Genomic DNA, 22,500 nt, shown 5'->3' on the forward strand with positions numbered 1-22,500 from the left:
TTATTTTCTTTTTCCTTCTTCTTTTTACTGAACTGAATTCATGGCAATGAAGCGTCTGAGCAGCCTGATGCTCAAGAAGTGGAAGGAGAAGGAGAGATGGACGGGGAGGAGGAGGAGTGAACCATGTGGAGGAAGAGAGGAGCAAGAAGAGGAGGAGGAGGAGAAGCAGATGGACACAAGAGACAGGCGGACGCAAAGACGTATGCTGAGGAGGAAGTCTGAACCCTGTGGACAGACAGAGGAAGACAAAAAGGGGGAGGAGAAGAAGAGCGAGAACAGCAGAAAGAAGGAACGCAGGAAGTCTGAATCCAACATGGAGGTAGAGGAAAGGAAAGAGAGGAAGAGGATAGAGACAGGTGGAGGGAAAGAGAGGAAGAAGTCTGCATCATGGATCATGATGGAGGACAGAACGGGAGGACAGACAGACAGCACGCAGAGAGAGGCGGACAGACGGACAGCGCGGCGGCGCTCAGAGCCCTGCGGGATCCTGTACGTCCAATTGCTTCCTCTGTCCAACAGGAAGAGGAGGGAGCTGCTGCAGAGACGGACGGGGCGCAGGATGTCCTGCAGCGAGCAGGGGGACACACAGATGGACAGGAGGCGGGGAGACGAGTTCAGACAGATGACCCGAGGGAGGTCGGAACCCATCGGCCCTCTGGACGACAGTAAGAAAAGCGTACACGAACGCTCTGACGTGGTGGTAGTTGTGCTGTTGGTACTGAGGCACCAGGCCTCCATATGAAGCAGGCTTCTGTTAGAGACAGGCCTTTATTTACACTACACACTGTTCCACTTCAGTGCCAAGCCTTGTTTTGATTTGTTAAGCACTTCCTGTATCTATTTAAAGCCCCCAGAAACCTTCAATTCTAAACAACACTTTTATTGTGAAACATTTGCAGGAACTTATTGTGGAAAACTGAAAGACTTCCGATTCAAATGTAGCTACTGCCATCTATGGACACCTGTGTGCTACTACAGTTTGACTGAGACATTAACACATACACCTGCAGTGATACTAAGAATGCTTTACCTGAGTAAACAAGAACAGCACAAACATTGAACATGATTATATTTTTAATTTATGAAATGAAAGTGATGGACATCATGCTCAGTCGGTCTGCATATTATTATTATATGAGAGGCAGCAGGATTAAAAATCTGGCTTTTATTTGAGGATATTTGTGATTTGTTTGTGTTTGGTTTGGGGCTGATAAACCCGAGTCACCATCACAACTATCTCATACACGGCAGTCAGAACCTGGCAACCATGGAGGATCCCCACTGTCAACCAATCAAACGACTTGTTAGCAACTAAGCTCATGCGAACATTTCAGAGGCCACAGGGTCCCTGCAGTATTGGCCCTGGAGATTTGAGTCATGTATGATCTTCATCAGTGCCGGTTAGGGAACGGTGCTGTTCTTCTGTTCAGCTCTTTAATGGGCTCTGGTGCAGCTCGGTTTAGAAGCTGAGAAAACAGTTCGGCTTGTTGTGTTGGAACAGCGAGAGCAGGAACAAAGTGAAAAGGCTAAAGAACAGCTGTAATCCTGTTATCTGTGCCCGGTTAGAGTCGGCCTGCGTCATTCCACCACCGCAGAGTCGCTCTTCCCACCAAAACTAAAGCTGTAATCACTGTTTGAGTGATTAGGTTAATGTCACTGTGTGTCATGTCACTGTGCTGTAATCTCCCTGTAATCACAGTCCTCATGACGAGCAACGCGTTTAGCTGGATGAGCATTCAGAATCACTGCTGTCCCGCTGCGTGAGGATCTCTGTTTTATGGCTTTATATTCAGGCTGATCAGCCTTCCGTGGCCCCTAGAGGACATACAGGAAGTCTGGTGTTATTCTGTATTTCACTTTGTTCAGCACTTCCTGTCCACGGCTCTCGGCTCCAAGCCCATTGGTTCCTACTGAAGACGCAAATGTTTAGTCACTGTACATTCAGCTTGGTGGGCGGAGGCTCAGCTCTGACTGTCAACCTGTGCTCGCCGTACAGCATCCTCGCCCGTGATGATGTCATAGTGATGTCATTAAGATGGAGCTGGTGGAGCTGCTTTTGATGGAAAAATAGAATAGAATAGAAGTATAGAAATAAGTACAGCTAAAAAAGAATTCCAAATATATAAAAGCACTGTGTGTGTTTGTGTGTGTGTGTGTGTGTCACTGCACTCTAATCTGTTAAAGTGCCTGCTGTCTGTTCCACACTGTGGAGACTTTCCTATTAGCTGGGTAAAAGTGTGTGTGTTTGTGTATTAGAGAGAGAGAGAGGGACAAGGTAACCTACATTATTCAACACACACACACACACACACACACAGTCTGTACTTAATGTTCTCTATTGTTGTGTCTGGGTTTGTTGCCTACATTATTCACATGTTTGAAACTTTGTCCACAAGCTCAGCGTGATCAACACTGAGACAGAGAGACAGGCAGACAGACAGGCAGACAGGCAGACAGGCAGACAGACAGGCAGGCAGGCAGGCAGGCAGTCATTTTTAAACAAGCTTATAGCTGTAATCGATGTTTTTACTACCAGTGGATGGTCGTAAAGTCAAAAGAATTGAAACTTTTTCAGTATTCATATGTTTCAGACATTACATATTGTATCAAAAGTGCTGAAGCTGTAAAAAACAGATCTGTGATCAGATATTAACATACAAACTTGTCAGGAATCTACTCTCTTTTCTGTACGGGTGTTGAACTGGGACAACCTGAAACTCTAAGTGGTTCTGCTCTGAAGCGTCTGGAGCTTTTTAGTCTCTTTTGGCTCCCGGTTTTGGTTCTGCCACACGTTTCCTGTCTGACTCAGGCTCGTGTCTGTTTTCTGATGAAGACAGTGAACCCCCCTCCAGTCAGGTGACACAAAGTCCACGGAGACAAGCAGCTTGTTGCTATCTTGTTAGCATCAACTTGTGAAGAAGCTGCTGATGTGTCAGCTGTTGTATTCATAGTTTGCTCTGCTGCCACCAAGTGGACAAAGCGATCACTGTTGAAGCCCTGCCAGGCACACACACACACACACACACACACACACACACACACAGGCACTTCCTGTGAGACACACATCAGCTGTGTCCATGTGCTGTTATTATTAGTGTTTCTATTAGCATCATCCAGCTGTCTCAGAGGACTGATGTCCACCATCAACGCTAAATGTGGACTGTTGTCTCCGCTCTGTGTGTGTGTGTGTGTGTGTGTGTGTGTGTGCGTGTGTGTGTGTGTGTGCTGTGGTTAAACTGTTTATTGCTCTCATTCATTTTGTCCTTTTGTTTAATGGCAGAACTAATTTCTCCTTCCTGTTAATTTTGTGTTAGATTAATACGTAAAAAGGTGAAAGTCTTTGTTTACAGCTTCAGTATCAGCAGTACATCAGGACTTCGGCCGAGTACAGCTGTATGGGGTAGGGAGTAGAGTCTGTAACGTACTGCAGTACACTGTAGTACCTCAGTCAGTGCAGTTTCCCTGTGTTTCCGGCAGAGGGCGATGTTTCCTCGGGTTTATTTTAAACTGCTTCATACCTTTTCCCTCCTCACACCTCCTGTCTTTCTTCCTCCTCCTCCTCCTCCCTGTTTTCCTCTCAGCCCACAGCCTCTCTTCCCCTCCTCCCCCTCCTCCCCCCCCTCCTCCCGCTCATCAGGAGGAGGGGAGTGTTTTCCGTCTGGAGACGTACCTGACGGAGCCGAGGCGTCCGGAGACCAGGAGACTGCGCTCCTTCTCCTCACCTCCGGATACGGGACCCCGCTGCTCCTCCTCCTCCTCGTCGTGTTTCCAGCCGCTCCCTGTGGCTCCTCCTCTTCCTGTTGGGAGGCTGGTGAGTGAGCAGCGTCTAACGATGCTCCATGTTTGTTGTTTGTGTTTGTGTCCCTGTGTGGGAACACACTGACCACCACGTTACTCCGCTGTGGTGGTCACGTGACCACTCAGTACACAAAGCTTCAGTGAGGAGCAGCGCAGACGTGCAGTTTCAATAATCCATCAATAATCAGTCAACATTGTAATAATGTTCATATTACAAACTAATGCACCTGTAATGTAAATGTGTATGTTTGTGACTGGTCAGCACAGCAGCTTTATTATTCATTTAACCTTTATTTAAACCCAGAAATCCGCTGAGACGGTCTCTGAATCGAACCCACTCAGAACTGTTCTTCCTCTGGTTCACTGTTAATAATCGATGCTTCGACATGCTGACTCAGCAGTAACGTCATCTTTTAGCTGATGCATCAGACTGTCTGCTGACAGAAACAAAATATTTTCTTCTCTTCAGTATGTGTCCAGGCATTGATCAATGTTTTAAAAGTTCAGTATTTCCCTCTGAACCAAAGAGAAAGTAGAAAAACCCTCCGAGCACAGAATCTCGGCTCTGTTCGGCTCTGTTCGGTTGAGTTCGGCTCTGTTCGGCTCTGTTCGGCTGTTTCCAGTCACGCTCTGCGCTCTGTTGCTGACACATTGAAGCAGCGTCAAGTGTGAACAGGTAACAAGACCTGGAGCGGAAACGTTTCACAAATCGCGGAACCAAAAATAAAATAACGGGTATAAGCACTTTTGTGTGTGTGTGTGTAGGGGATCAATTTAAAAAGAAAACACATCATTTATAACAATAATGTAATCGCCAGCTACTTTCAAGAGTACATAAATATACTTTTATATACTTGAATTGAATTGAACTGAATTTTTACATCGTCGTTTTGACTCATTATTACTGTAGTAAAGAATCTTAATAGTTTCTCCGCTGCTGGCCAGCTCTCTAATTTACATCACTTTCTGGTGAAACGTCGTCGTCATTTGCTTTTGTTGTTAAATCCAGAACCGGAAGTGCAGCGTGTTAGCTCTGCTAGCTTGCTCCCTGCTGCGGCTCCGGTGGTCGCGGCTGCTGCTGTTTAACCTGAAAGCCAGCGGCGAACGGCGGCGAATTCTGCCGACGGAAGACGACCGTTTACCGGCAGCTCAGGTCCCTCCAGCCGGACAGACACACAAGATGGAGCCGTGAGGAATGTGTTGTCACCCGGTAAAAAAATCCTGAGGTCGACATCGGTGCAAAGAGCGGACACAAAAAAGGGGCGTTTAATGAACGGCGACTGTCAAGTAGGTGCTAATGTTAGCTAACGCCACATACATGTCATCGGTTATTCAGCCGCTGCAGTGGCGGACAAAGCTTCTAAAATTACGTTTTAGGCACAAAAATCGCCCTCACTTCATCATATTACTATTAAAGATGCTGTCACTTCATGATGGGAATGATACCGTGCAACTCCACAGATCGGCTGCTGTTACAGCCGTCGTATTAATAAATAACACGGAGACCTCATTGCCAAATGATCCGTAGCACCAGGGTCTTTAAAACGAGCTAAAAACAGCTTAGCCAGCAAGAAAGAATAAAATAAAGTCAGTCTTCTTTAAATCGATTTATTTATTTTTTATTGTCATAAGTCCCCCTCCTATGCTTCAGTAAGGTCGCTCACAGACACCTTTTATCGATCATAAACATATTTATCACAAAATAAATTTAGAGCAGTTTGTGGAGCCTGAGTAACAATTGGAGCTCATTTTGTCAGCTTTTCTAACGGCCTTTAACCACCTCTCACTTTATTCTGTGTGCTGAAATGTGAAATTGGTTTCATTTTATGAAATTAAGCGATGCATTTCTTAACTTGATAAAACGTCAGAGTCAACACAGAGCAGATCTCCAGATCACATCAGGATCAGATGATCTGGTTAGAGAATGGAGCCGTTCACACACTGAGGACACTGAAATGTTATTTTAATATGAAAACCCCACACAGGATGTGTCTCCTGCCTTATGATTGGACGTCATTATAGAGTGAACAAGTGTGTGTGTGTGTGTGTGTGGGGGGGTGTCCACATACTTGTGGTCACAATCAAACTGTCTGTGGGCCACTTTTAACTTCACTGAACTGTTTTGTGTGTCATCAGTTGGGAGATGATTTCACTACAAAATGTTGTTGTGGGCAGGTGGAGGTTGCAGACGGCATGTCGGAGCAGCCAGACCCCGATGAGGCGGGTAAGACTCCTCAAACAGCGGGATACGGGGCGTTTGTCTGGGACTATTTTCAGCAGCAGATGAACCACATTTGGTGCTCAGGTGATGAGATGGTGTTTGTGGGACTGAGTCAGAATACACCACAGAGTGTGTGTTCATGGTGACGGACGACTGGGATGGGCAGACAGGCAGACAGACAGGCAGGCAGACAGGCAGGCAGATGGAGAGTCTGACCTTCATCAGTCTGACCATCTAAAAACGGAAACTACAGAAAATGAGCTCAGAATGCAAGGGATTATGGGTAGAAAGCCTTATCTCCTTTCTGTCAGTTCAGCTGTCATTTCATCAGGAGTTAACAGCAGAGTTATTGATTAGCTTTATTGATTTTGTTTTGTTTTTGTCACTCAGCAAAAAGTTTTCAAAATGTTTCACTCTGTTCTTATGTTACACCAGACACCTGGCAGATGTTTGACAGCCAGCCATCAGCTGCTCTGTTGTCATGGCAACAGACAGCTTAGAGACAAGCTGGACCGATCAGACACGCACACAGAAACGCACACATTGTTGTCGTTAATACTCTTATTATAATCTGAAGGCCAAGCGAGCGGGGGCCGTTTGCTCTCACTTCCTCCCCATGATTCGGCACTTTTGGGGTCTCTGAGCACATAGGAAGTGATGCACACGTGTGTCGTGGTCATCCAGTTCAACCTGCAGGAGAGTCTGTAAGGTGTACTGCAGACACAAAGTGAGCCGTCTGACAAACAGCTGACGACCACCAGCGGTGATGATGAGGATGATGGTGATGATGAGGGTGATGGTGATGATGAGGGTGATGGTGATGATGAGGATGACATGTTTTGTGTTTTTGTGCAGCATCAGAGGAGTCAGAGAGAGACATTTACATGCGCTTCATGAAGTGTCACAAGTGCTACGACATCATCCCAACCAGCTCCAAACTGGTGGTGTTCGACACCACGCTGCAGGTGAGACAGACAGACTCTTCCTCGTCTGGCTGCTTCTGCCTCAGGTGGTGGACGCAGCTCGTTGTACTGCCCCCTGCTGGTTTTACAACAAGTCAGACTTTTCCCAGATTAAAAATGAATCCAAATCCCCTGATGAGCTACACAGTAGGAACCAAAGACACATTTGAACTAACCAATCAGGAAGTGTGCTGATTGGACTCATTATTTTCTGTTAGTAATCAAGTGGTTTTCTTGAGATTTGGCTTCATAACAGATCACATCACAAATTTCAGTTTGTTTCTGGGTAAATCATTAAGAAACTAAAGCAGCTGTCAGCCTGCAGCCTGAGGAAAAGTGATCTCTGCTACAACAGTCCTTCTTCTTCTTCTTCTACTTCCTGCTCATGTTTCAGGTGAAGAAAGCATTTTTTGCTCTGGTGGCAAATGGAGTGAGAGCTGCTCCACTGTGGGAGAGCAAGAAACAGAGCTTTGTAGGTAAGACTGTGTGTGTGTGTGAGTGTGTGTGTGTGCATGTAACACACACTGTGTAAATTTGTGTCTGTTGTTTTGCAGGAATGTTGACAATCACAGACTTCATCAACATCCTGACCAGATACTACAAATCTCCCATGGTAACACACATGCACACACACACACATGTTCTGTCAGGTTTGTTTGCCTTTTTGTGGGGATTGTGTTTGGGACAGACTATTTCTTGGTTGGGACCAGTAACTTCCTGGAGTTCAAGCAGTCGATTTTTGATTCTGTGAGCTTCACAGACAGAGCCGGGCTCATTTGTTTACCTATTTCCACCATTCTTCATGCTAAGCTAAGCTAGCTGGTTCAGCTGTTTTCGGCCTGTCCTGTGATGCTAAGCTAAGCTAACCAGTTGTTGATGTTAGTCCTGGTCAGGACCACAGAGCTGGAAACTCTTTTGTCTGACAGCAGAGTCAGTGTTCAGCTGTGAATCTGAAGCCTGTTTGTCTGTCTGGCTGTCTGTCTGTCAGGTTCAGATCTACGAGCTGGAGGAACATAAAATTGAGACATGGCGTGGTAAGCCCCACCCCATCAGCCTGTTTGACTTTATGTTTTTATCCTCAGCACCAGATGTCAATGTCTGTGCTGACATGTCTGTGCTGCAACCAGCAGCACTGACAGCCCGAACATGTGTTTTTGATATGTTGACAGAACTGTACCTGCAGGAGACCTTCAAACCTCTGGTCCACATTTCGCCTGATGCCAGGTGAGTGTGTGCGTGTGTGTGTGTGCGTGCCTGTATGTCGTGTGTGTGTGTGTGTGTGTGTGTGCTGTGGATGAAGACCGTAGGCGAGTGTGTACTCTGTTCTCTGAATACTTTATGGTCTGCTGTAAATATGGTGAGGAGAGGAGGGAGGAAAGAGAAGAAGAAACAGGAGAGAAGCAGCACATGATGCAAGACGTTCCTGTACCTCTGAACTCTTTTGTCCTCCTCCTCTTCCTCTCTCAGTATATTCGAAGCCGTTTACTCACTGATAAAAAACAAGATCCATCGTCTTCCTGTCATCGATCCGGTCAGTGGAAACGCTCTGTACATCCTGACCCACAAGAGGATCCTCAAGTTCCTGCAGCTTTTTGTGAGTCTTTTCTGGACATCAGATTATGTTGAGTTTATGCATGATGTGACGCTTTCTTGAGACCTGGTCTTGATTGTACTACGCGCTACTCACTGTATACACACTGAATACTCATAGTATACTGTTATACTTCAGTACTAATAGAAAATGCACAGCGGTGCCCCCTGGTGGTCTGCCTGAATGACAAACACTGTGCATCATGAAGAACTGAAGTGTGTGTGTGTGTGTGTGTGTGTGTGCGCGCGCGCCTCAGCTGTGTGAGATGCCCATGCCGGCCTTCATGAAGCAGACTCTGGAGGAGCTGGCGGTGGGGACGTACGCCAACATCGCCTACATCCACCCCGACACGCCGCTCATCACTGCGCTGTCCATCTTCACACACCGCCGCGTCTCCGCCCTGCCTGTCGTCGACCACAACGGTAACCGTCAGCAACAACACAAAAAAGTACTGACTTTATGTCTTCAGGTGTGTTTGTGTGTGTGTGTGACATGTCGTGTTCCCATCTGTGTCTGCAGGCAAAGTGGTGGACATCTACTCCAAGTTCGACGTCATTGTGAGTAAATGTGATAACGTGTTTTTTCGGATGAGCGTTGCGTTCAGTGTGTGAGGGAGCAGAGGAGACCTGAGTGTCATCATCCGTCTGTGCAGAACCTGGCGGCGGAGAAGACGTACAACAACCTGGACGTGACGGTCACTCAGGCTCTCAGACACAGGTCCCAGTACTTCGAAGGGGTCATGAAGTGCAACAAACTGGAAACGCTGGAGACCATCGTGGACCGCATCGTGAAGGCGGAGGTAACGCACTCACCAGGACAGGAAGTCCGGTCAGTTCATCCAAAGCAAGCACAGGTGTGTGTTCACATCTTTGTGTGTGTGCAGGTTCACAGGCTGGTGGTGGTCGACGAGAAGTCTCGTATTGTCGGCATCGTCTCCCTGTCCGACATCCTGCAGGCGCTGGTGCTGACCCCTGCAGGTAACCGGCGGGCGGCCTCATCGCGGTTCCCTCCTCACAAAGCCGGGGGGGGGAGTTTTTCATTCTGGATTATTGCAGATCTGCAGTTAAAGTTTGATGAGTTAAAATAGGCTGTAAAGGAGGGTTGGTGAGTGGAGGAGTGTGGCCTCATTTAGCCTCTTGTTAGCAACCGAGTCGAGACCTTCAGGCTTCAAACTCAAAACCCACTGAATGACAGAAGCCTGACTCATTTCCTGGTTTTAGATCTCGTCTCTTCAGGAACCGTGTGTTTTCTCAGTGTCACAGACTGTCTGTCTGTCTGTCTGTCTGTCTTCAGGTCTGAGGAGGAAGGAGTCTCTCCCCTCTCAGCCAACAGCTTTGGACTCAACAGAACCAGAGACAACGGGAAAACCTGGGTTAGACCAGAAAAAGGACCAGGACCAAGGACTGCAACTTAGTGCAGTTATAGAGACAGAATGTAAGACTGAAACAGACCAGGACCAGGAACTGGATCTGACTACAGAAACAGACAGTAAAGCTAAACCAGACCAGGACCAGAACCAGAACCAGGGACTGGAGTTGAGTACAGAGACAGAGAGTAAAACTGAACCAGATCAAGATCAGAACCAGGTTGAGGACCAGGGACTGGAGCTGAGTACAGAGACAGAGAGTAAAGCTGAACCAGATCAAGACCAGAGCCAGGCTGAGGACCAGGGACTGGAGCCGAGTACAGAGACAGAGAGTAAAGCTGAACCAGATCAAGACCGGAACCAGGCTGAGGACCAGGGACTGGAGCTGAGTACAGAGACAGAGAGTAAAGCTGAACCAGATCAAGACCGGAACCAGGCTGAGGACCAGGGACTGGAGCTGAGTACAGAGACAGAGAGTAAAGCTGAACCAGATCAAGACCGGAACCAGGCTGAGGACCAGGGACTGGAGCTGAGTACAGAGACAGAGAGTAAAGCTGAACCAGATCAAGACCAGAGCCAGGCTGAGGACCAGGGACTGGAGCCGAGTACAGAGACAGAGAGTAAAACTGAACCAGATCAAGACCGGAACCAGGCTGAGGACCAGGGACTGGAGTTGAGTACAGAGACAGAGAGTAAAGCTGAACCAGATCAAGACCGGAACCAGGCTGAGGACCAGGGACTGGAGCTGAGTACAGAGACAGAGAGTAAAGCTGAACCAGATCAAGACCGGAACCAGGCTGAGGACCAGGGACTGGAGTTGAGTACAGAGACAGAGAGTAAAGCTGAACCAGATCAAGACCGGAACCAGGCTGAGGACCAGGGACTGGAGCTGAGTACAGAGACGGAGGGTCATCCTGAACAGGACCAGGAGCATGACCAAATCCATAACCAGGACCAGGAGCTGGGTGAAGGAACAGAAACAGAGACAGATGTAGAGACACAGATGGAGGAGGAGACAGCAGCAGGAGGAGGAGAGGAGACGGAGGGGAAGGAGGGGGAGCAAGAGCAGGAGGGAGGAGAAGGAGGGGAGGAGGGAGTGGCAGCGTGACATCTTCACCTGCTGTCTCTTTGGACTTTGTTGCGACTCGCTACACTCAAGCCACTCGAGTCGCTCACCACAGAAGAAGAAGAAGAAGAAGATGGACAGGAAGGGGCCTGACAGAAGGCTGACTGGTGATTTGCTGGGCGGCTCTTAGAGGCTGCTCTTCAGTGATTGGACAGGTGCTTTGGAAGTGGGAGGGACAGGTGGGTGATTGACACGTGCTGGAGCCAATCAGGAACCTCTGAGGATCATGCTTTGTTTTAAGTTTTATCACAAAAAATGAACTCGAAAAGTTCTGTTTGGTTCTGGAGGAGTTTCACAGGTGAAGATTAGAAACAAGCTGTGGCACTGATCCATAACAAGACATGAAATAACAACATGATATCTTCCTGAGATGACTTGTCAGTAAAGTTCTGCTAAGATTCCTCCCAGTCACTGTTTTTGTCGTGGATCCTACATTACCCACAATGCAGCTGGACAAGAAAACCATGTCTGACTTCACCGTGTGCTGCTGCATATGTGCTCGCATAAAACAGATTCATCTCCAACAGCTAGTGGTGCAGCCCTCCATTCCCACAGTGTCTTCACAGGAAGCAACACAGCAACGTTCCTCACTTTATCATCACTTTATCATCACTTTATCCTGCTGGTATCAGCCGCTTCACACAACATTTCCTGCTCTGGCTGCTTCGCATCAGAGACTTCAGGTGGACACGGGGTGGCATTCATGGTGCAGGAGCCACAGGAAACATCACCACTTCCTGTTTGCAGTGCCGATTTGATCAACACGCCCCCAAAATGGAGGGCGTGTCCGTGCTGTCGTCATGGTGCCTTTCATTTAGCCACAGTTTGTGATTGGTCGAGAGAAAATTTTAAATCTATTCAGTTGTTCTTAAAGTAGTTTTTAACTCCAGATATCACTGAAACCCAATTTATCTGCTGTGCCCGCGGGCTTAATGATCCTCATATCTAATCATATTGTTACGATATGATGTAAAGATCGTATGTATCATGTTTTATAGAGATATGACAAATAAAATCAGAAATACTGTTCCGTTATTTTGGTGTAAAGTTTTAAATAAATCTGTACAAAGATAGATTTTATTGTTAAGTTCACGTATTTACAGTCTCTAGTTGTGTTCACATGAGGGTTTGTGTTTCACAGTTAGACTGAAGGGGGCGCTCACACCGGGCGGTTTGGTACGTGTTCAGTGTGAGCTTCTCCCGACAGGCGAACATCAGCTGCTCGCGATGTAATGATTTAAATCTTTAATTCAGATCAGGTGGGTCAGTTTCCTTCTGTTTGTTGCAGCCTGTTGGAGTTTCTGTGTGACCTTCATCAGGTTTTTATAAATGTCCTGTTAATCTGCTGCTGTTCAAAACAACAAATAAATATATCTTGATTTCCCTTTTTAATGTTTCACTTTTTGCATACTTTAGATTCAAACCAGCCATGTAGACAAAAGTATTGGGACAAACCTCTGTATTATTGACTTCAGGTGTGGTGTGGGTCTGTTTGTCAGGGTTTGGGCTCGGCCCCTGACTTCCAGTGAAGGGAAATCTTAATGCTTCAGCTCACCAAGACATTTTGGACAATGCTATGCTTCCAGCTTTGTGGCAACAGTTTGTTGAAGGCCCTTTTCTATTCCAGCATGACTGTGCCCCAGTGCACAAAGCAAAGCTCCATAAAGACATGGTTGGATGAGTTTGGTGTGGAAGAACTTGACTGGCCCACACAGAGCCCTGACCTCAACCCCATCCAACACCTTTGGGATGAACTGGAACGGAGATTGTGAGCCAGGCCTTTTGAAAGTTGTTGTCTTCTTTGGCCATGAACTCCTACCAGCTCTACCCCTACCTCTCACTCTTCCTCCCCCTCTCCTTCTCACCCTCCCTCTTCCTCTCTCTGCAGCTCTCTCTGTCTTCCACTGTTGTTGTGAAAGAAATAAATCAGTGCTCACCTGTGGTCTTTTTATAGTGCTTACTTCCTGATTGGTAACAATTAACCATTGAGGTGCTTGGCCAGGTGGCACGTATATCGGCCAATTAGCTCTTGTAGTGTCATTTTGAAAGACAAACGTGACTTTATGTCAGTTTGTTGTGTGTTATGCAGAAAACCGTGTTCAGGGCATTTAAAAAGTGCCATTTTGAATTGCAAAATGTGTGTGAAGCAGAAAATGTGTTTAGAGTTTTGGAGAATTGAGAGCGTGTGTCAGTGTTTTTAGTGTGTTAGCAATTGGAAAAAACTGTAAAGTCCCAGTCAGGTGTCCCAATACTTTTGTCTGTATAATGTATCAGCACCTTCTCACTTCATTTGTTGGAGTCGTTGCCCCCCCCCGACACACACACACACACACACACACACACACACACACACATTCAGGGAAAACAACAAGTGAAAACGCAGCGTTTGTCCAGAACACGACACGTTCTTATCACATCCGCTACCCTCCTCTGGTGCTCAGCACGTTCACTGAACCTGACTGAGGAAGTGAACTTCATCATGCGATGAAAGAAATGATTTGTTGTCATGATTATTTTGTGTTGTTATGTTTTCTGCTTTCTGATGAATAAATGCAAGTCAGAGCAGTGAAAAGACGACAGCCTGCGGAAAATGAGTTGACGGCTTTTATTGTTTATTCCCATATACAAAAAGATAAAACGGAAATAACCTCCTTTTACTACAGCTATTTTTATTCTGTTTTTTAATAACGGTGTGTGTGTGTGTGTGCGTGTGTGCATGCGTGTGGACTATAACTACATTCATTCATACAGTAATGATTCTGGCACTGGGTGAAGAGAGGAAGATAGAAAAAGAGCAATACATGATTTTTGAAAATAAATTTAACAAAAGAGAGAAGATGCCACACACACACACACACACACACTTCTCAATTTTTTTCTAGGCAGGTCTAGCAGTAGCTCCACGTCTGGATGCTGAGTTTTCTCTACAAACCACCACAGTTACAAAAGAAGATAATTCCTAACAAGGATTTCCATCACGACTGCAAATTAAACATCTATGTTACACGTATCATTCGTTCTCCAAATTAAAATAAGAAAATAAAAATACCCACTGGAACCTTTGAACGGCATCAGAACAGGACGGACAGCACCGGGGGAAGGATTTTATCTTTTTAAGTGTTATTTCTTCCTGCCTGGACATATTTCTTCTATCTGCTGTGTTCAAACACTTATATTCATATACTGTAAAGGACTAAACCAAAACCAGCCTTTCCCACACGGTCAGGTCAGTCCAAAACACAGGGCTGGGTTTGCTTTTTTACACAAATGAAAACCAGTTCTCAGCTTATAGACAGTCAGATTCTTTTTTCTGTTTTTTTATAGCACATTTGTTAAATCAGTAGTACAAGTTTGTCTCTTTGTTCTACAGGTGAGCTACAATAGTGAAACATAACATACAAGATTTACATTTCAGACCATCATCATCGTCATTCAGGGGGAGAAGGGTTTCTTTTAGAAGGAGGCCACCTCTCAGTTTGAATTCTGTCTCGAAATGGTGTTTAGACATTTAAATGTTGCTTCAGCTCAACTTTGACGTATCATTTATCTTCTCCACAAACAAACATGTGAATTCATACAAATAAGAGGCAGTTTGTTCGACTGAGTAAATGCAAGAATCATGTGGAAATTGTCGCCAATTGCTTTCTAATTAGTTAAAATTCCAAGCTAATAAAAAAGCTCCAGTGGAGCACCAGACCAAGCTAAGGCTGTAGCTTAGCTGCTACAGTGAAGATTTAGAACAGAAAGCCTTTGTTGCCATTGTATTGTGCAAAATACAAAGAAATTGAGTGCTTAAGATAACATCTTTTCAGATCAGTTGTGGGATCTCAGGTGTTCTGGAGACTTGGGTGTACTGTTCCTTTAATGAAGAGGGTTCCACAGGGTACAGTGTTCAGAGAGCACATAACACTGCACAACCTGTGAGTACCTTCATTGTTTCAGTCTTAACTGACGTTGGACGTCAGCTGAGCAACCTGAGATGAGCCCACATGTCAAAACGGGAGGCGGCCATCTTTACACACCTGTTTGTTCAGGATAAGAATGGAGGAAGGAGTCAAGTGACGCCTGCAGTGTCCTGGACCCCCACCTCCATTCATCCAGGGAGGGGGAAACGGCAGCCCCTCGGAAACCCCTTTGGCTCCTCTGGCCAATGGGAGCCCTGAATCACATTTCAAATTGGATGGTAACTCAGTGTGACATACAAACGTTCAGCTCTTTTATTCTTGACTTCACCAACTACTAAAACATTTTCCAGTTTGTGTTTTGTCCCCACTAACAGTCTCCCACCTCTTCTTGATCTCCGCCTTGTTAATCTTCGGTTTGGATTCAAAATAAGAATAAAAAGATGCAGGAGGCTGAGAAGGAGGAAGGTTTCATTTAGTCAAGGAGCCCGTCTGAGAGTTCCATTACTACATATAGCACTTTACACAGGTTTCTGTTAATACCCACCACACAACGTTACACTGCCTGTCTTCTGTCCTCTACTAACACCCACGTTCACTAAAACAACAAAGATTTTTAGAAATCAACAAGTGGATACCTCTTGATTTCTCCTTACAGGCACTTGACTGGCCACAAAAATGGGAGCTGGTAAATACACACTTGCACGATAAGCAAAAACGAGCTCTTAAATGGTGACTTTTAATTTGAAATGCTGTGAGAGCAGAAACCTGGGAAACGCCGCTCGCTGTGTCCTCGCACTCTTTAGCCTTGAGGCCAAACGTCTCCACCATCGCATCCGGAGAAAAATCACCTGGTGACCGGTCAGTGACACAGGTGTCCTTCCCTTCATTTAACAACAATGTTGTCGAACAACACAGGAATTAAAGACGATTTCAAGAACAATAATTTAAAAAAAAACTAAACACCACAAGTCCGAGGTATTAAAGTAAGGAGCCATTGAAGATATTTTTTAGGCTAATTCAGTCAAATACAAAAGTTCTTCCAAAAATTCTACTTTCAGTTTCAGTTTTACCACTGAGATCGTACTGTAGTTCTTGTAGTTCTGCAGACGACAGCAGGCCTTTACTGGAAGCAGGCTTATATTAGGGATGTTATTATATTAGAATGTTATCATTTCTAATTCCCTCTGTTTAATAAGTACACGTGGGTATATGTTAATATGAAGCCTCGTTTCCTGAAGTGGTCCCATTTTCTTCGTTAGAAAGTTAAAATATAATTTGGCTGGGACATTAACATACATACACCAACTGTGACTGAAATGCACATAACAGTCACCACAACTTGATTTTCCCCCTGGCTTTTATTTGAAGAAATATGTTAATTGTGTTGCATTGAACTGCATTATATTCAGATGTGTTCTAATATTCTACATACAGCTCTCAGTAAAATGTAGTCCAACACAACTGCACTTTCAATTGTGACCCCTGTAACAGAGAACTGAATTTACACTTTTCTCAACATTACGAACCTCTTTGAGACCTTTAGATTTAGACGTTATGGCACAGCTGTTGTACTGAACTGCCTTAAATTGTACAGGTGTACCTAATAAAACGGCCACAGAGTGTGAATACATGTTTTCAGGAATTCGGGGGCGAAGCTTGAAAGACATTTAGATTGTAAAAACATAAAACCAAACATCATCTGGCTGTATTGTACGACCAAACATTGTTGGCTAAAACGTCCGGCGTACGACAGTGGAGCTCTGCGGGAGGACTTGAACAATGACAGCTTTTCCTTTACAAAGTGGAAGCCCGGAAGTACCGCCGGCATGTTAGCACCCTCGGCTCTGGACTTGACTTGTCTCCTTTCACACGACATAATGAACTCTTTTAGCTTGCTGTTACTCTTCAGAGGGTTGACACACAAGTGTGATGTGTTAGCTAACTTGTGCTTGTTTGGAGTGGTCTTATTCATATGAACTGAAATGGCGGTTATTTTCTGTGTCACATGATCACGGGGGAAATATCTGCTGTACTGGCATTTGGGTTAGTTCACGTGAGCACTTGAGCATTGTCAGCATGCAACATTTTGGTCCCCCCATTTACATTTTGGCCTGATACCCCACTGGTTTCACTGCAGAATGCTAACGATGCTAACAGCGTTCCTGAATGTCAAACCTTCCCCCTTCACAGTGCGACACCTTTAATCCTTGAAGCTCAATTATCCATCGAGCGTTTTGGTTACTGATTCACACGTGTGAAGCGAACCTGTTTCTCTCATCCTGAAACCTGAACGATAACGCTGCCTCAGTCTTTTCATCGTCATCGACTACCACGGCATCTCAAGCACGCCATTGTCAGCCCGTGTGGCTTTAATGAGGTAATATGTTCCTGGAAACACCTGGAAACACCTGAACCTGAGTCAGTCTGTCAGGTCATTTGTTTGTTAGGAAAACTCACAGGAAGAACAGAAGGGAAGGGATGAAGGAAGCTCCAGAGATGAAGTCCAATGAAGGCACAACATCGGAAAACCTTTGTCAAGAAAAGAGAAGAGGAGAAAGAAAGAGAACAGTAAGATGAAAGGTGAGAAATGAAACAGGGTGAGGAGGAAAGAAGACGAGACACAAGTAGAGAGGAGGTGAGGACACAAGAGGAATTATTTGACAGAAGAGGAAGATGACTAAGTCTAAGTCTATGAGAGAAAAGAGGAAATGAGATGATAACGAGGAAAGGGACAAAATTAGAGGTAGGCTGATAAAAGGACAAGGCAAAAGGAAACAAGAAGCAAGAGGACATAAAGGGACACAAGTGAACAGCATCAGTAGAAAGGAGACAAGCAGAAAGAAAGGAGACGAGGAGAGGTAGCTGAGGAAGGACAGGAGACAGAACAGGAGGGTAAGGAAACCAGTAAGGAGACAGGAGACATGCTAGGGAACAGTGAAGGGGACAAAAAGTGAGGATGACAGAAACCGTCCAGCTCAGTCCAGGTGCTTTTATGATATTGGCAGTTCAGTTCAGTCTTTAAAACAAACAAACAAACAAACAAAAAAAAAAAACAACTTTATTAACTATTTACAAAGTGGAGGTTTGAGTCTTGCTGTAACCTGGCAGCTTTCTTCCTCAGTCAGTTTGGAGAGTTTCTATTAAAAGAAATTAATCTCTCTAATCAAAGAGTAAAACCCAAAGAAAACAAAGAATAAAAAGCTCATAATAAAATAGGATGAACTACAAGTCATCAGAACAACTAATAAAATATAGAAACAGAACTTTAACACGTAGAAAAGTCTTTGAGGTATTTCTGGTGTACTGAGGTGATCTGTGGTTCATGAGCACTATTGTTTTGATGTACTTTTTAGTAGTTTTTATCCAGCTTTTCTATCTTTCCCACTCATTTATTAATCAAAGTTGTCGTCTTTTCACGCGTCCCGCGGCCAAACGCTCCTCAAACGCCTCCCCACGCGTCACTGACTTCATACAAAGACTCAGAGTTGCATGTGTTCAACGCACCGCAAGTCAAAGCAACAATAAAAATACAGAAATATATTCATCTTTGAGTATGAGTCATCATCCTCATCATCATCATCATCATCATCGTCAGCAGCAGCAGCATCGTAGACATTCACTGTTACATGTATGGCATCACAGAAAACAGACAAAAGAACAACGAAGAAGCAACAACGTTCCTCGGTTTTGTTTCCGGTTCTTACTGTTGGCAACGACGCGAGTTTCTGAAGTGGACTCAGCAGCCAGTTTGGTCCCGGTTGAAGGAAAAACAAAAGGAGGGTGAGATGAGGAGGTAAGTGAGGAGGCGACGGATGACTTCTGCATCGACGGACGCTGCAACACTACAGAACCAGCGTTCTCACAGGAAGAACGACAGACAGCTGCGAGGCTTCTGTTTGTGGCTCAGTGCTTCCTGCTTAAGATCTCTAAATCCTCACACACTTTTAGTTTCAGGTCACATTTTTAATCAAACAAGCAGCGGCAAATAGTGCATCTGTCGGGGACTACTTTCAGCGGCGTATGAATCCACATTTGATGCCCTAGCGAGTATCTGTAGCAGCAGGACGGTGTGTGTGTCTGTGTGTGAGTGTGGGACTGAGTCAAATTAAACTGAAGTATGGCTCACTGCCATGTTATAAACTCACAGGGATTTGTGTGATCAGCAGATTTTAAACAGGTGTCTGCAGTGTTGCAGCTCAGCCAGAAGGTGGCGACGTTGGAAGAACTGCAGAGGTCAAAGGTCCTCCACTTACCTCCGAGTAACACACAGCCACACTTAAAACACGAAACCACCGGCAAGGACAGTATAAAATCTAAATTAGAAAAAGAAAACTCCACGTGTCACATCATGTGACTCTGCACATTACCAAACACACACTCACTCTCTCACACACACACACACACACACACACACGTTGTCATTCACGCACACACTCTGACCTGAGTGCATAAACAACTCTATGCACCATGAGGTCTTGCACCTTGTTTCGGGTAGCACGTTCTCCCCGTGTTTGGGCACCTTGCAGATTTACATATTAGGGACAGCCAATAGGCTTTGAGCACCCTCAGATAAGCCCCTCCCACTGGTTGTTGGGCCCCCCCTTCCTTGTGGCAGTCACATCGATCCCCCTCCCCCACCCCTCCGACCCCTGTAGACCTGGTTACCTGAGAAGTTTTAAGCCAACCAAAATGCTGTGGTTGGACAATGAGTCAGCCAATCAAATCTCTGCATGCACGACGTTTGCTTCCTGGCTCCTGAAAAGCCATCCTGTCTGACTTCTCTCAGTCAACCTCAAATTATAACAGCTGAGAACAAAAACAAAGAGAAACAAACAGCCTCCAGTCTTTCTGGTTTTTGTTTTTCGCGTCTTTCCTTCTGACCTCACTTCCTGGTTCCCGTGTTGGTGAATACGACCCGTTGGATCCGAAGGTTTGCCGCGTGTGAACAGTAACGTGTGGTTGCAGGAGAAGAATAGAAAAGGAAAGAGTCAGAGAAAAGGTAGAAAACCAAAAGTTTGCTTTCGGCTTTTGTCGTGTAACAGTCATCACATTCCTATGAGAGTTTTGCAGCATTGTAGTAAAAAAAAAACCATCCCAACAGTAGGCTGATGGTAGGTGGTCGCTGGGCAGGCAGATGAATCCAGATTCAGAGAAGAAGAGTAGAAGAAGACAGCAGAGGGAAGAAAATGGTCAAAAAAAAGTCTGTGAAATCATGAAAGTGGTCGCTGAGGTACCTGGAGATAGAAGAGCATTCACTGAGTCGGAACCTGAATGAGCTTCAGAGTTGGGTTTCCTGTGTGGGCATGTCTGCTCGGTTTTCTCACAAAACACACACACACACACACACACACACACACACACTTGGTGGAAATAAAAAGGACACGACGGGAGGACAACTCGAGAGAAGTGAGGACACGTGCTGGTAATATTTGTCCAAAAGGACGGAGAAAGAATTAAAGAAGTCCAATGTGAGTCAAATATCAGCTGCTTTCACACCGCGTTTCTGCGTTAGGTTGTAAAATTCCACTGAGAGCATTTCACACGTGTGTGTGTGTGTGTGTTTTCACAGGAAGTTGCACCAAACTTCAAGAGAATCGCCGCTAAACGTCAGGCCTCCAAAAGAAAGTTTGTTTTCCTCCTCATATACTGGACTCTTTGGGCGGTAGGTCCACGTTGGTTACCATGGCAACAGGTGTGAGTGTGGAGACCATCAGGGAGTGGTGGTCGGAGGTAGGAGGGACGATGGTGGCGGCGAGGCGGCGGACCTGCGAGACTCGCTCCTCCACGCAGCCGGCCGACAGGCGAGCCTCGGCGTCGTGATCCCAGCACTCCTCAACCGTCTCGCAGATCTGAGCCAGACCCTACAGGAAGGAAACACAGGAAACAGGTGTTCAAATGAAAGGTGTGTGTGGGGGTGTGTGCTTGTGTGCGTGTGTGTGCGTGTGTGCGTGTACACTCACACTGTGTTTGAGCCAGAGGTCTTTGAAGGCCGGTCTCATCTTCTTGTGGACAACAACTTCCTGCAGGTCCTCCAGCGATGGATGCTGACCGACCTCCTCCTCAAATGGCAACATGTATTCATCCACTGGACCTGGTGCACACACACACACACACACACACACACACACACACACACACACACACACACACACACACACACACACACACACCAACAGTCGAGATTATCAGTGGCACACGTGTTTAAACAGCTGTGAAAGTGCATCACTGAGACACGTGTGTGTGTGTGTGTGTGTGTGTGTGTGTGTGTGCGTGTGTGTGTGTGTGTGTGTGTGTGTGTGTGTGTTACCATCAGCAGCCTTGCAGCGGGACACCAGCTCCCACAGCACCAGACCCAGAGCGTACATGTCGATTCGGAGGAAGGCGTCTCGCTGGAAGTTGATGGCTCCTTCTAAGACCTCTGGAGCCATGTAACGCCTGGTCCCTACCTGCACGCACACACACACACACACATAAAGCAGTGCTCAGTGTTGACACAGCCACCTTCAGTCAGAGCAGCTCACCTGTCCGTGTGTCTCTCCAGGTGATTTCCCCGGCTCGAAGCAAACAGCCAGACCGAAGTCGCCGATCACCGCCGTGAGGTCTGAACGCAGCAGGATGTTCTTACTCTTGAAATCCCTGAGACACACACAGAGTCCAATACATGAGCACCAGAAGGCGTCAAACTCTGTCCCCACAAGACAAACCAGAGACCCCGCAGTCCACAGGTTCTGTTACGATAACTACAGCTACGCGTTTTCACATCCTGTAACTCCACCACCGCCAAACGACGTCTAACATCTTTTCTGAAATAATGCAGCTTCCTTCCTGTGAGGGCAGGATTCTTCTGGTCAGACAGAATCAAAGTGTTTGTTGGAACCCTTTAGAAGTTAGTCGACCTGGGAGCCAATCAGAGCTGGCTGGCTCAGTGGGGTCTTGTTAACCAGAATGAGCAGTAGCTGAAGCTACACTATATAGACAAAAGTACTGGGACAGTGTTGAGGGTGGAGCTGGTCCCCCCTCTGCAGCTCTAACAGCTTCCACTCTTCTGTGAAGGCTTTCCACAACATGTTGGAGTGTTTCTGTGGGAATTTGTGCCCATTCATGCAGTAGAGCATTTGTGAGGTCACACACTGATGTTGGACCAAAAGGCCTGGCTCACAGTCTCAAAGTTGGAAGCATAGCATTGTCCAAAATGTCTTGGTGTGCCGAAACATTAAGATTTCCCTTCACTGGAAGTCAGGGGCCGAGCCCAAACCCTGACAAACAGACCCATGAAGAGGGGTGTCTGGATACTTTTGTCTGCATCGTGTACGTGATGTTACTTCAGTGACCTGACGGTGAAGTCTGTTGTGCTGGCAGACCTGTGAGCGATGGCCGGTTTGGGTCCCTCTCCTTTGTGTCGTGGGATGTCCTCATGAAGGTAAGACAGGCCGCAGGCCATCGACTCGGCTATGTGACAAAGCTCGAACCAGCTGATGATGTTACCCTTCAGGAAGTCTGACAGCGAGCCCTGCAGAGACGCACGCGCGCA

The 22,500-nt window shown here is 46.1% G+C and overlaps 2 protein-coding genes across 2 annotated transcripts in view; one reads left to right on the forward strand and one right to left on the reverse strand.

The window, feature by feature from the left end:
- The window catches only part of LOC124049846, a 12,535-nt gene extending 84 nt beyond the window's left edge, over window positions 1–12,451 (forward strand). Inside the window, exons 1-14 of the mRNA XM_046371929.1 lie at window positions 1–665; window positions 3,582–3,811; window positions 5,974–6,022; window positions 6,875–6,984; window positions 7,376–7,457; window positions 7,536–7,594; window positions 7,970–8,015; window positions 8,151–8,205; window positions 8,449–8,575; window positions 8,829–8,994; window positions 9,092–9,129; window positions 9,225–9,371; window positions 9,456–9,549; window positions 9,866–12,451. The exon at window positions 1–665 is cut by the window's left edge and continues 84 nt beyond it. Of these exons, the coding sequence (XP_046227885.1) occupies window positions 41–665; window positions 3,582–3,811; window positions 5,974–6,022; window positions 6,875–6,984; window positions 7,376–7,457; window positions 7,536–7,594; window positions 7,970–8,015; window positions 8,151–8,205; window positions 8,449–8,575; window positions 8,829–8,994; window positions 9,092–9,129; window positions 9,225–9,371; window positions 9,456–9,549; window positions 9,866–11,046 (3,009 nt within the window). The 5' untranslated portion in view covers window positions 1–40 and the 3' untranslated portion in view covers window positions 11,047–12,451. The remainder of the gene's footprint in view (window positions 666–3,581; window positions 3,812–5,973; window positions 6,023–6,874; window positions 6,985–7,375; window positions 7,458–7,535; window positions 7,595–7,969; window positions 8,016–8,150; window positions 8,206–8,448; window positions 8,576–8,828; window positions 8,995–9,091; window positions 9,130–9,224; window positions 9,372–9,455; window positions 9,550–9,865) is intronic.
- A 4,583-nt stretch (window positions 12,452–17,034) lies between these two features.
- The window catches only part of acvr2ba (activin A receptor type 2Ba), a 20,496-nt gene continuing 15,030 nt past the window's right edge, over window positions 17,035–22,500 (reverse strand). Inside the window, exons 7-11 of the mRNA XM_046371942.1 lie at window positions 22,331–22,479; window positions 21,491–21,605; window positions 21,277–21,415; window positions 20,930–21,060; window positions 17,035–20,830 (exon numbers count right to left, since the gene is read on the reverse strand). Coding sequence (XP_046227898.1) covers window positions 20,609–20,830; window positions 20,930–21,060; window positions 21,277–21,415; window positions 21,491–21,605; window positions 22,331–22,479 — 756 coding nt within the window. The 3' untranslated portion in view covers window positions 17,035–20,608. The remainder of the gene's footprint in view (window positions 20,831–20,929; window positions 21,061–21,276; window positions 21,416–21,490; window positions 21,606–22,330; window positions 22,480–22,500) is intronic.

The sequence above is a fragment of the Scatophagus argus genome, chromosome 18, assembly GCF_020382885.2.
Source record: "Scatophagus argus isolate fScaArg1 chromosome 18, fScaArg1.pri, whole genome shotgun sequence".
Taxonomy (NCBI): Eukaryota; Metazoa; Chordata; class Actinopteri; family Scatophagidae; genus Scatophagus; species Scatophagus argus.